This window comes from Helianthus annuus, chromosome 11, assembly GCF_002127325.2.
Source record: "Helianthus annuus cultivar XRQ/B chromosome 11, HanXRQr2.0-SUNRISE, whole genome shotgun sequence".
NCBI classification, from domain to species: domain Eukaryota; kingdom Viridiplantae; phylum Streptophyta; class Magnoliopsida; order Asterales; family Asteraceae; genus Helianthus; species Helianthus annuus.
Genome location: NC_035443.2, coordinates 78,193,026 through 78,205,739, shown reverse-complemented (window position 1 = coordinate 78,205,739; position 12,714 = coordinate 78,193,026). Strand labels below are relative to the sequence as shown.

General features: G+C 38.2%; 2 protein-coding genes across 9 annotated transcripts; one reads left to right on the top strand and one right to left on the bottom strand.

Moving 5' to 3' along the window:
* Window positions 1–256: 256 nt before the first annotated feature.
* On the top strand, window positions 257–3,494 carry LOC110888107 (exocyst complex component EXO70H1). The gene is made up of 3 exons (XM_035979909.1): window positions 257–1,637; window positions 2,209–2,417; window positions 2,861–3,494. Exons 1-3 carry the CDS (start codon window positions 453–455, stop codon window positions 3,492–3,494), a joined length of 2,028 nt encoding a protein of 675 aa, XP_035835802.1. The 5' UTR covers window positions 257–452.
* A 362-nt stretch (window positions 3,495–3,856) lies between these two features.
* Window positions 3,857–6,622, bottom strand: LOC110890096. Of its 8 annotated transcripts, none has more exons than XR_002564214.2 (7): window positions 6,292–6,622; window positions 5,753–5,797; window positions 5,308–5,389; window positions 5,060–5,130; window positions 4,405–4,561; window positions 4,187–4,285; window positions 3,857–4,056 (listed from the first exon to the last, which is right to left on the bottom strand). XR_002564214.2 is itself a non-coding variant. In XM_035979239.1 (6 exons), exons 1-5 carry the CDS (start codon window positions 6,385–6,387, stop codon window positions 4,260–4,262), a joined length of 333 nt encoding a protein of 110 aa, XP_035835132.1. In that variant the 5' UTR covers window positions 6,388–6,622; the 3' UTR covers window positions 3,857–4,056; window positions 4,187–4,259. The 8 variants fall into 8 exon arrangements, 2 of the variants coding, with proteins under 2 accessions (XP_035835132.1, XP_035835131.1); XR_004871183.1 differs by having other exon boundaries at window positions 4,478–4,561; XR_002564212.2 differs by having other exon boundaries at window positions 4,405–5,130.
* Window positions 6,623–12,714: the final 6,092 nt, after the last annotated feature.

Sequence of the window (12,714 nt, the reverse complement as noted above, 5' to 3'; positions counted from 1 at the left end):
TTTGAAAACGCATAATTCATTTTGAAAACGCAACATCAAACACCCCTTACTCCTAACCCGACCCGAAACATCTGTTTGCTTATGCTTTGGCTCTAGGTGGATCAGTCAACCAATAGTAGTTGCACATGCGAGGGACCCTTAAAAGACCGTTTCATGTCACTAGTGGCCTAAAACTCTTTTTACTTGACTTAGTTTACTAAAAGTTTCAACATCTCGTATTTATTTCCCATAATGGTAAATTGAAATATGCCAATTCAATCCATTTCTTTTTTCTGGACCACCACGTTTTTGCAAGATGCCAATTCAATCCCTTTGCTTTGACCAACCTTTGTCTATACTTACTCCTCATCCTTCACTTTACTCACTTCCAAAATTCAATAGTTTTTACTAATTCATCTCACACTCAATTCAACTGTTTTCACAAAAAAAAAAGTTATACAAAACTTGAAATCATGAGAGGTTTGATTTTTACATCCTCAAAACCACCATCACCCTCGAATTCTTTCGCTCAAACGTCTTCGATGAGCACTCACTCTCATCACCAAACCTTTTCCGTTTCGATCATGGAAGAAGATTTGTTACACGCCGAACAAATCATCAAACGATGGGATCTCGACTCTCCGTTTTACACCAAACTCGACTATTTGTTCACCGGAGACCAACAAGAAGCCCGACAGTTCATTATATCAGTCAACAACTTGCAATCCGCAATGCATTTCTTCATATCCGAAAATGCAAACTCCGAAAAAATAATTCACGCTCAGAAGTTAATGCAAGTCGCAATGAAGCGGTTGCAGAAAGAGTTTTATCACATTTTATCAGCACATAGAGATGTTTTAAATTATGTTTCGGCTTCGGTTTTGTTTTCGAAAACTAGATCGAGTGATTCTGTTTCGGATGAAGATAATCCTTCACACGAATACGATCAAATTACGACAGTTATGAAGGATCTGAAAACGATTGCGGATTGTATGATCAGTTCCGGTTACGGAAAAGAGTGCGTAAATATTTACAAAATTTTACGCAAATCGGTTGTTGATGAAACAATGTATAATCTCCGAATCGAGAAATACAGTTTCAACCAGATCAACAAAATGAATTGGAACGTTCTCGAACTGAAAATCAAGAGTTGGCTAAACGCTGTTAAATTCGCGGTTAACTCGTTGTTCTCCCGCGAAAGAATGTTATCCGACTACGTGTTTACGTCGTCGGAGAAGATCAGAGAATCGTGTTTTTCCGAAATCTGTACGGAACGAGCGCTAGTTCTGTTCGAGTTTCCAGAACTCGTTGCGAAATCGAAGAAATCGATGGAGAGAATGTTCAAAACTCTAGATCTGTACAGTGCGGTTTCGGATTTGTTTCCGGATATCGAAACGATCTTTGAATTCGAATCAGTGGCGGTTGTTCGAACACAGGCGGTGACGTCAGTCGTGAAGCTCGGTAACGCCGTTCGCGCAATGCTAGCCGATTTCGAAGCGTCAATACAGAAAGAAACGTTGAAAACTCCGGTGACCGGTGCCGGAATTCATCCGATAACGCGTTACGTGATGAACTACTTACTTGTTTTAATATATTACACCGACGAATTATCCGATATCGTTGCGGACTATCCGCTCCAGTTGCAGATCCAGTCGCCTGTTACGAACCTAATCGTTAACCAATTGATCCAAAGAAAATAGATCGAAGCTTGAAAGAAAATTAGAGAGAAACCAAGATTTAATTCATATTTAATTCATAAGAAAAACTCATAACATCTACTGCCATTTTATAGGCTTACAAATTAAAACTGAAAATAACTAAACATGAAGAATACCACTAAACCCACTACTACTAATTATCTAAACTACTAGAAAATGCTGAAGACAAAAGCAACGTGGGTAGGTTAAGGCGAATATGGTGGTAATAGTGTGCGTGGTGATGGTGTGCATGGTTTGTAGAACATGGCACACATCATTCCTTTCCCCTTGAAGAAACCTTGTCCACAAGGTTGAAAATCTAGACATGATACGACTGACACTCCACGGCGGTCGCCATTCAAGCCTTCCAACGGCGTTCGGAGCGCTAACAACGGCATGCCACGGTGGCTGCCACTCGCGTCTCTCTAGCACGCATGTGACCCGCGTCATTTCCCTCCTTGTCGGCACTAAGTTCATAATCTTCTTCAATGGAGTACAGAAAACTGTTGGTGTGGGTTTTTGAACGAGAGAGGGCATAGTTGAGGGTGCTTGGTTTGGGGCATTTTTCGGTTCCGGTGGTACGGGTTTCGGGACTGTTTTTAGTGCTTGCGGTGGTGTTTGTTGTGGGGTTGGTTGTGGTAGTAGTAATGAGGCAGGTTGTGGTGTTGCGGCGGAAACCGGTGATGGCACGAGGGCGGTAACTGGTGGTGTTGTTATTGCAGAAGCGGGTGATGGTGGTTCGTGAGCGGAAGTTGGCGGTGGTGTTTTAAGAATATCAATCATCCTTTGAAGACTTAACTGGATTTGATCCAACAACTCTTCATAGGTTAGATTTTGAGCAGCCATAGGTCCGAAGGGGAATCACGGCGGCTCTGATACCAATTGTTACGAACCTAATCGTTAACCAATTGATCCAAAGAAAATAGATCGAAGCTTGAAAGAAAATTAGAGAGAAACCAAGATTTAATTCATATTTAATTCATAAGAAAAACTCATAACATCTACTGCCATTTTATAGGCTTACAAATTAAAACTGAAAATAACTAAACATGAAGAATACCACTAAACCCACTACTACTAATTATCTAAACTACTAGAAAATGCTGAAGACAAAAGCAACGTGGGTAGGTTAAGGCGAATATGGTGGTAATAGTGTGCGTGGTGATGGTGTGCATGGTTTGTAGAACATGGCACACATCATCGCCGTTGCCGGAATCTTACTTCTCAAACAAATTTTCCGACGTGACGTCATCAGTTTCCGATCGGTTCACCTGGCTTGTACTCGTTTTACTCTGTAAAATCGACTCTAACGCCGATTTATACACCGACGTAGCGCAATCGTACATTTTCCTACTCAACAACCTAAACTACGTCGTTTCGAAAGTACGTAACTCCGGTTTGAGAAACATAATCGGTGACGATTGGATTGATAAACACGAGCAGAAACTGAAACAATACATTAAAAATTATGAACGGATTGCATGGAGTAGAGTGACGTCATCGTTGCAGATGAATGGGAAACAAACTGAAAGTAATATATCTGTTAGAGATTGTTTTAGACAGTTTAATTTGGAGTTTAATGAAGCTTACCGGAAACAATCGGTTTATGTCGTGTCGGATGCGAGGATGCGTGAGGTGATTAGAATGTCTCTGGAGGAGAAGATATTGCCGGTTTACCGGAGTTTGTATGTGAAGTATAGAGGGGAGTTTAAAGGTGTTGATTCGGTGGTGAAATATGCGCCTGTTGATTTGGAGAATTGTTTGAAGGATTTGTTTCAGGGTGATGGAGGTCAGGGAGAGAGTAATACTCACTACTAGAAAAAATACCTTTCTTGACATGCATTGTGTGTCATAAAAGGGTCTTTATGACACGCAAATGCGAGTCGTTGATTGAGGAGTCATAAATTTAACATGAAATGCATTTGTGTGTCATGTTTTTATGACACACATTTAATGACACGCATTCATGACACACATTCATGACACTCATTTTATGACACTTTTTAATGACACACGTTCATGACAAGCATTTATGACACATACGTATGACATTCATTTACGTGTGTCATGTTTTTAATTGTATAAATTTTTTTTTATAAAATTACTAATTTGCCCTGGATACATGTATAATAACAAAAACAATAAATCTTTTTCATAAAACAAATACACACACATATATATACCAAAACAATCCATTACATAATCATTTGCCAAGTATACTACAAATATTTTTACATTAACAAAAAAAGAATTGTTTGTCAATACATTATCAACACCTAAAATAAGATTTATAACTTAAAAATAAGGTTAATCGCATAAGTCAACCAATCTTCATGAATGTCATCCATATCCGCAGCCGAGTATTCTTCTACTCCTTTCCCTGAGACAACAATTAAATAAAATTAATCTTAAAAATCAGAATTTAATCCTAATATATGAATTTAAGCATTTGTTTGGATATATAAGTACATATTTCTCTAATATACAGACTAAACTATGCCTAAACTTACATTATCATTATCAAGTATTTCAACTCCTTCGTAAGCTATCTCCTTCATGAATTTCATCACATAGTAGCCGCATTCAGTACCTCCTGGCTGACGTAGACACTACCACAATTAAAAATATCAAGAAATGTGAAACCATTGCGATTTAAGTTTAAACTAAAGGGTGTCAATATTTACAATATCATTACAACCACAATTTACATAAGGGATTAAGTGCTTACCGTAGCGTTAATACATAAGGGATTCTCTTATGGTAGTTTAATATAGTCAAAGTTGATCCATTTTGACCCGTACCTATTTTTGCTAGAATCCATCTTGACCCAAACTTATTTTGGTTGCGACCCGTTTTGACCCGAACCCAATTGAACCCATTCTGACCTGAAACCATTCTAACCCAAGTCAAAACCAAGCAGATAAACAATGCAAACAAATCTAATTGATAAACAATGCAAACAAATCTAATGGTGCAGACACCTCATAAAAAAGGTCCTCTTTTTATATGAAATTGACTTATAAGATAGTATGAGTTCCTACTTTAATATTTCTAGACCTGGCAAACGGGTCGGGTCGGGTAATGGGTCAGAACGGTCAATTATAAAAAAAGGTTGTTTTGGTTCGGGTCAAAACAGGTCCGGGTCGGAACGGGTTTCGGGTCGAGTCGAGTCAAGCTTTTTTTATTATTTTTTTAACAATATAACTTTGGTGATCGTACTTGACACGTCAACTATTATTAAAAAAACTAAAACTTCTGAACAAAAAGTGAGTCGAGCCGACCCCATCTGTTGTAATTTGTACCAAAAAATTACTCCTTTTGACCCGTTACCCGATCCACTTAACCAGCCCATTTTCCACCACTAGAAGTAACGATTAGGTTACTGGGAAAGAGGCTTGTTAATGACAATGCTCTGAGCTCCAAAAAGATCCCTTCTTTAAAATATGTCAACCTCCTACACACAATCAGACCACATAACATCAATTAGAATAATACAAAATGGAACTGTAAAAGGTAGTTTCAGTACTACAAGTAACTGCCTTTATCACTCATTATTTACACCATGCTTTCAAACATTCTAAACTAAGCATCCATATACTGTAACAGTAAACTTAAAGTTAAATATACAAACCTAGTCTACTCGTCCTTGAGTATTTTGCTACATTGTGGTTAGCTCTTGATGAGATGAAAACTAAACATAAACATTTCTTCCCCTGGATAGGATAACAATTGAATAAGTTATCAAAACTCAAAGCATCTTAAGACCACCTGTAGTGGGCGTCTTCTCCCCCCAAACATGTCCAAAAACGCCACCGCCCCACACCCGCCAGTGTGTTTGGGCGTTTTCTTTCAAAAAAAGTCCGGCCGCGTATTTTGAATCACGCTGAAATGGTATTGTATGAAGGAGAATTGGCCAATAGCATTTTTTAAAGGTTTTTTTTTATTAATTATATTTATACCCCCTTTTAACATAATGCCCCGTAACCCACAAACACAATTCTTTGAAGTGAATAAATATATAAATTACAAATCATATCATCTATTCACAAGTTAATAATCAGTTATAAACCTTATACCTGAGACGATACAACTTGGCTAAGAGTTTCACCATCACCTCTAACCTAAAACCAACACCAAACACAAAACAATAACATTCAGTTAATTAGGTATTCCAATAGCATATATATGCAATCTTGATTTCAGTTATAGTTGTTCAATCCATCCGATTAAAGGGCCATCAAATAAACTCCTAAACCTTGATCTTCCTAACCCTAGAAAACTATTATGCCATACATTAAATGACCAGACTCTCCCCAATCAATTCAAACGCACACATGATTAAAGTAGTAAAAGTAATACCAAAGAGTTAATTAATTCGATTCAGACTCTATAGTTGCAAAATTATCACAGAATGGTTGAATAAACGACTCATATACAATTTAGTGACCGATCTAAACACCCAAACAACAAGATTCAGTTCCAATTTATCAAATATCTAAACTAATACACTGAATCAACTAACTCACCAAGAAAATTGATTCTGCATGCGAAATGATTGCCAAAAGTCGATTTTTTTAAAGAAAAAAAAGCCTGTCATGAGTTTGGTATAACTTACATCCACACAGATCCAAAATGATAGGATGAAGAACATAGATGGAGTATTGATGGTGGTTGGCCGCTGCAATGCCCGCACCATTGGGTTTAGTGCCATTCTGATTTGGGGAAGGTACTAGGGTTAAACTTAAAGACCAGTCCCTGCGCTTGTCAAAATGAACCACCACCTTTGGCGGCGGGTTGCCAATCGACTAGGGCTCCACTCTCTCCCTCTCTCTTGGTTCTGCTCTTTCTTTCTTTATAACTGAGATCTGTGTGTTTCTTCTGGGGAATGTGTTGTGCGAGTAGGCTTATGGCAGAGGCGGGAGTCTTAAAATTTTCATATGGGAGGGAATGAAAATATAAATTTATTAACGTAAGATGACATGAAAAAAACAGTGTTATGGTGTTTTTTATGACGCTAACATGATGACATACAAAAAGAGTGTCATAAATTTATTGTGTTTTGTAAAATCATGACATTTTTTTTCTTGACACACGCTTTCGAATGTTATAAAATGAGCGCGTGTCATTGTTTGCGTGTCAAGATAGATCTTGTTTACTCTAATGACACTAAAAAGATGACACACAAAAAAGAATGTCATAAATTTATTGAACTTTGTAAACCATGACATTTTTTTCTCGACACACACTTTCGAATGTCATAAAATGAGCGTGTGTCATTGTTCGCGTGTCAAGATATGTGTATTTTCTAGTAGTGACTGATGTGTGCCCATGATCTCCATGACATGTTCCCATGCAATTCTATTATTTTCCTTATTTCATGTTTAGTGGTTAGTTAATTAAGAGTGTTAGTGGGTTAGTGGAGTATTATTTTCTTATGTAATTTCCTTTCTTGAAGGCTATATAAAGCCAACTAGTTGTTTATTTTAATTATGAATGAAAAATATTAGAGAGTTATCTCAAGTCTTGTTTCTTCCTAATTTCTTTTGAGTTTGATCCACTCAACGGATTATTTATCAATCGATTGGTTCTTATCAATTGGTATCAGAGCCACCGTGATCCCCTCGCGACCCATGGCTGCTCAACTGAAGGTCCCTGTTTCGCGGAGGATTACGAACCTAAACCTTGTTATACAAACCTACTAGCGAGTGCGGAATCCAAGCTAGCAAGCAAACCGAGTTAGTAGCAAGTAGAGAAACAAACACACAAGTTCACCGATTAACACAACTTGTATTAATGCAATGAGGGTTCGGTTACAAGCTCAATGTTTACAGAAGTGTTCTATAAACTCTCTAAGATGTGTGTGTGAGTTTGGACAGAATGCTCTCAAAGAATACTCTCTCTTTCTGTCTGTGTGTCTGTCTCCGAAACTCAACACATGCATGGGTATATATACCCAGCTCAGCAGGTCTGGTCGAAGGATCCGAAAGATGGGCCGAAGGATCATCTTTCGGATACAATGCTTTCGAAGGATAAGCAGGGACCTCGAAGGATAGTCTTTCGAGGTCTATCGTTCGAAGCATATCTTTCGATGAGATCGAAGGATCCAAATTATCCTTCGATCTCTACATCATCCTTCGATCAGAACATCTCTCAACATACAATCTGTTGTCCAAGTCAAACCGGAGGATGGTTGACTTGGTCAACTTACAACACAAATCAGGACATCGTTACATAAGACCGAATACAGACAAAGTACAGACACAAGTGCACCAACAAACTCCCCCTTGGCTGTAGCTTTGTCTTTGATCTCTAAGCTTTGTCTTGTTCTTCTAAAAGTGTAGACTCGTCTTGAACTTCGACGGTCTTTGGTCTTCAGGTTTTCAAAACTCTGATGTCCTATCATGTCTTCAATGTCGGAGGATCTTCAAAGTCTTCACGTCTTGAAAGTAGAAAGTGTATCAACAAACTACCCGTATCATGTAGGAAGTGTGTTGACAAACTCCCCCTTAACATAAGCTCCCCCTTGAGTTATGCTCGTGAAAAGACTTTATCTTTATGAAGTGAGATCCTTGTGGTGTTGATGATGGCCAGCGGCAACTCGATCATCTTCATCTTTTGAGCGCCTTCTCGTCGTGTCTTCATTCCAAGGCTTGTCATCGACCATGTTCTCCTAGCCTTTAGAATCTGCACATGCAAGAAATCTAAACGCGTAATGAGAACAACTGCTTGGAATAGTATAAACAAATGACACACGAGTGACCATGTCAAAATCAAACACCGTCCGACAGTTTGAAAGTTTAATAAAATTTGTCAATTTTAGTTTTTAACTTTCAAAACATGCAAATTTCGACCGTTTATGAAGATTTAGTCAGTTTGGTTTTCAGTCAGGTTTCAGGTAACGAAGACTTGAGCTCCAACATCGTACGATCGAAAATAAAGCAGAAATAAAATCTTTTTGGCTTTTATAAAGTTTATATTAAAACAAGCCTAAAATCTTTTTGGTATTTTTGAAATTAAAAGACAACAATTTAAAATCCTTTGAGTGTTATCAAACGACATCACCGCTAATGTCGTGCTGATATGCACCAAACGACGAAACTGTTTAAAAGAAATAATAAAAGTTAAGCAGTAAATAAATATATACAAACATTCTTTTTGCGAGTTTCGAGGGTAAGAGAATCATATCAGTGTACGGTCATGCCAAAACACTCTTGTTGTTTAGTTAGTTAACATTAAGATAAGCATCCTATAACAATTATCGGTATTGTTGTCCACTTAAGCTCAACTTATCAGATGTAATCATGTTTAGAGGATACGTTAAGGTATGATTTATACTTACCGACCGGTGTTCATCCACATCACGACACATTCCCGTATCAAGGTATGCACGAGTGTTCATCTTACCGGTGAGTATACCGATTATCATCTGTTTGACCGTATAAAATTGTGAGATACTCACTTATTTTGTTTTGAAAACAAGTCCTATGTGATATAATCACTTATTGATGAGGAACTTGATTTTCGTATGCATGAGGGCACAGGTGCAAGTCCGTGAACAGGTCAGTACTTCCGTACAGCAGAGAGACGAACTTGACACCCGGATAAATGTGATATTTTATCACTTATTTGATATGGACATGTGATTGTTTATCACTTATTGAGGTCGAATGCAGTATGCAATATGTACACGTATGTATAGTATCATGGAAGATCTAGACTTGCGTCCCCGTTATTTTTCGGTAAAAGATACAACCATGATACCCAGATGATAAGCAGCATAAAGACCGAATATCTCAGAACCTCGGCAATCTATCAAACGAAATTTCGGTACTAAGACCATATGCCAATGAATGGTTCCCACCTGATCTTCAGTCGATTAAGATTTATATCACCCTGCACACTTTAAAATGATTGTGAGCCTACCGATACATCTTATATAGAGCTGCTTATCGTTTTGCATTTTAAGGTTTAAAGAGGTTTGGATAGACCACTGATGTACTATCATTTTCTCTTTTGCTCGCCAGGAAACTCATTTTTGTTTTTCTATTGTTTTTGTGTTTTTGAATTTTTCGATGTTTTTGGATTTTCCGATTTTTGGATTTACTCCCCCTAAAATCAACAAACTAAGATAAATTTAAAAACACAAAGGTATTTACAAAAATGATTTTCCGATGTTGGTTTTACTCTTGCTTGACCTTAATGCCGTTTACCAAAATTAAGTTTTATCAGAAAAGATTTAGCAAATTTTGGAAAAATGAGTTGGCATGTCGGTAAGCGGTGCGGACCATGACAACATTGATGAGTTTCATATTGAAACAATCACTTGTGAGGTGATATCCGAGATCAACGTGTCAGGTCAAAGAGTGCTGTACGAGATAATAACAATTCACAAAGCAGTTAAAATATCGACAAGTATAGGAGAGATTAAGAATTTAAAGGCGTATCCTGCAACTGTTCCGTGCATTGCAAGGAATCTAAGCACTCTCCCAACTGGATATCCACCCGGTGTGGACTTCAAGGTCGAATTTGCAACTACTGAAAAATCTCTTGACAGCAACAAGCTCATAAACCTCCGGGTCCGGCTGGTCTTCCACATTTCACCAGCGAAGGTCTTTGACTTTCTCTTTCAGAAATGGTGTGCGGATGTTCAATGCACTCCAAGGCATCGACACACATTTCACTTCATTCGTTCCTGTGGACCCGATCAAAACCAGAAAGACCAAATTTTTGGCACGTTCTTCATTTGGTCAAATTTTGCAACTTCATTCAGCCACATTCTCTTTTTCTTTTCTCTCTCTCCATCAAAGGCAACAATTTCTTCTGTCGCCTATCTTGTGCAAGGACATTCCACTATCAACAATCCTAAGACTATCAATAGTTCCTCCTGGAACTTCCTGCACACTCACTCAGAGATTAGTTGGAGAGAGGGACCCAAGCCATTGTGGTCTTGGGTCTTCCATTTTCATCAATGACAATAACTTCTTGTCTTTGATGGTTTGTAAATTGTGATGGTCCCCCTGATTCAGTAACCGATTTAGGTTTCCATGTCTGTTTTGTTTTATCAGTGTCATTCTTTAACATTTTAACTTCATTACAGTTTGAAGTTTTTGAATGTGTTGATTTTACAGAAACAGATTGTTTTTGAACCACATCGGTTTTAATTGCTTTTTCAATCCTTTTGACCTGTTGGCGTTTCTGCTTCTTCTCCCTTTCTTTTACAAGTCGGGGATCTTGTTTTGTGGAAGTAGATGGCTTACGGTCAGTCTTGTCACGGGGATCATCAACCTTCCCTTTTTGCTTATGAAGGTAAGGGCAATTTCGAATTATATGCCCAATGGTTCCACACTCAAAACATGATCTTCGTTCAACATACCTCGAAGAATCATGTGTTCTCTTAGCCGATGATGTTGAACCTTGTGAACTCGAGGTACTAGGCTTTGAGCTGTTTTGTTCATTCCTTTTCAAAACAGTAGCTTTCTTGACAAAATCTAAGTTAGATTTATTTTCAAACGTTTCAATTTTGTCCGTTCCCGTCGATTTCACAAAGTTAACATTTTTCTTCTTCTTTTGATTCGGCTTCTTCTGGACTTGAGCCGGTGCCTTTCCTTTGGGCTTGGTGTGATTTTGCTGTTTTGGCATTGCTGGTAATTTCTTGTTGCCAAATTGTTTTCGAACTTCAGCCTTTGGGATTGGAGGACACTGTGTAACTGTAACATGTGGTCCTTTCTTCCCCAAAAACTTACTTGTCGAATTTTCAAAGACTTTATCGATTAAGGATTGATTAACGTTCTTAATAGGAAAATCTTTGTCTGAGTAAATTTTATCATCACCAACCAAAGTGTACAGCAAGGTCACACTCTCCGACTCCTTCTCAGACGAGGACTCAGTTGCAACAGTCTTAGCGGGTTTTGCAGGGGGATCACATAGAATGTGATTCTCAAGAGGTATGTCCTCATTTTTGACTACCGCATCAGACTTTGCTGGGACAGCATTATCAGATTCATCATCAGACGAATCAGCATCCTCAATCACGACTGGAGGATCCTGTTTCTGTTCAGCAGTTACAGATGTATCTGCTGACACATTTGAATCTGAGGATACTTCTTTCTGGTATCCGAGTCCTGCTGCAAACTCCTTCACATCAAGAGGAACAGATTGTTCGAAGAACACTCTATCCTCCTCGTCAGGCATCGCATCATAATTGTGTCTCACAGGTGGTGGACATTTCTTATATCCTATGCATGTGACATCCCGTTTTTCTTTCTGAACGTCAATGATGTGATCCAACACATAGCTAGAGCTCAAATAACTATCTAGCTTAAGTTGGATCGCATCACTTTCGGTTTTCACACAAGCCATTTCTTTTTGCATTGTCTCAAGACGTGAGATATACAAATTAATTTCCGTTTGTTTTCTGGAAACCATTTTAGTCAATTCAGTTTTATCTTTCTTTAACGTCTCAATCATTGACTTAAATTCTTTTTCATGGTTTTCATAAAACATATTGGCTTCTGTGCATTTTGAAAGATCCACGGTCAACTTCTGGTTGTGGATAAATGTCACATCATATTTCTCTTGCAAAGCTTCGTGTTTGCTTTGCAATTCACACCACTTGACATTCAATGAAACATGTTTGTCTTGCAAGTCAAACAAACTAGCTTGTAAAGCATCATGTTTGCCTTGCAACTCAGACATGTTTGCCTTTAATCTAGCACAATTATCACAATCTACAGCAGTTGGTTCATCAACACATACCTGACTGGAATTACTCTCAGGTGTTGGCCTTTCTGCATCAGAATCAACAATCTCTCTTGATGATTCACATTCAGATCCATCCTCACTTGAACTTGAAGTTGTATCACCTTCCACTGAAGTTGAAACATCTTCACCTGAACTTCTAACATGTTCAGAACTGTCATCATTCCCCGAGGATCCACCCTTGCTGACATCTTTGACAATTTCAGCATACAACGCCGTTTTTGTCTGACTACTGTTCTTGGGATTAAGAAATGACGATTCTACAGTAGAATAATGGTGT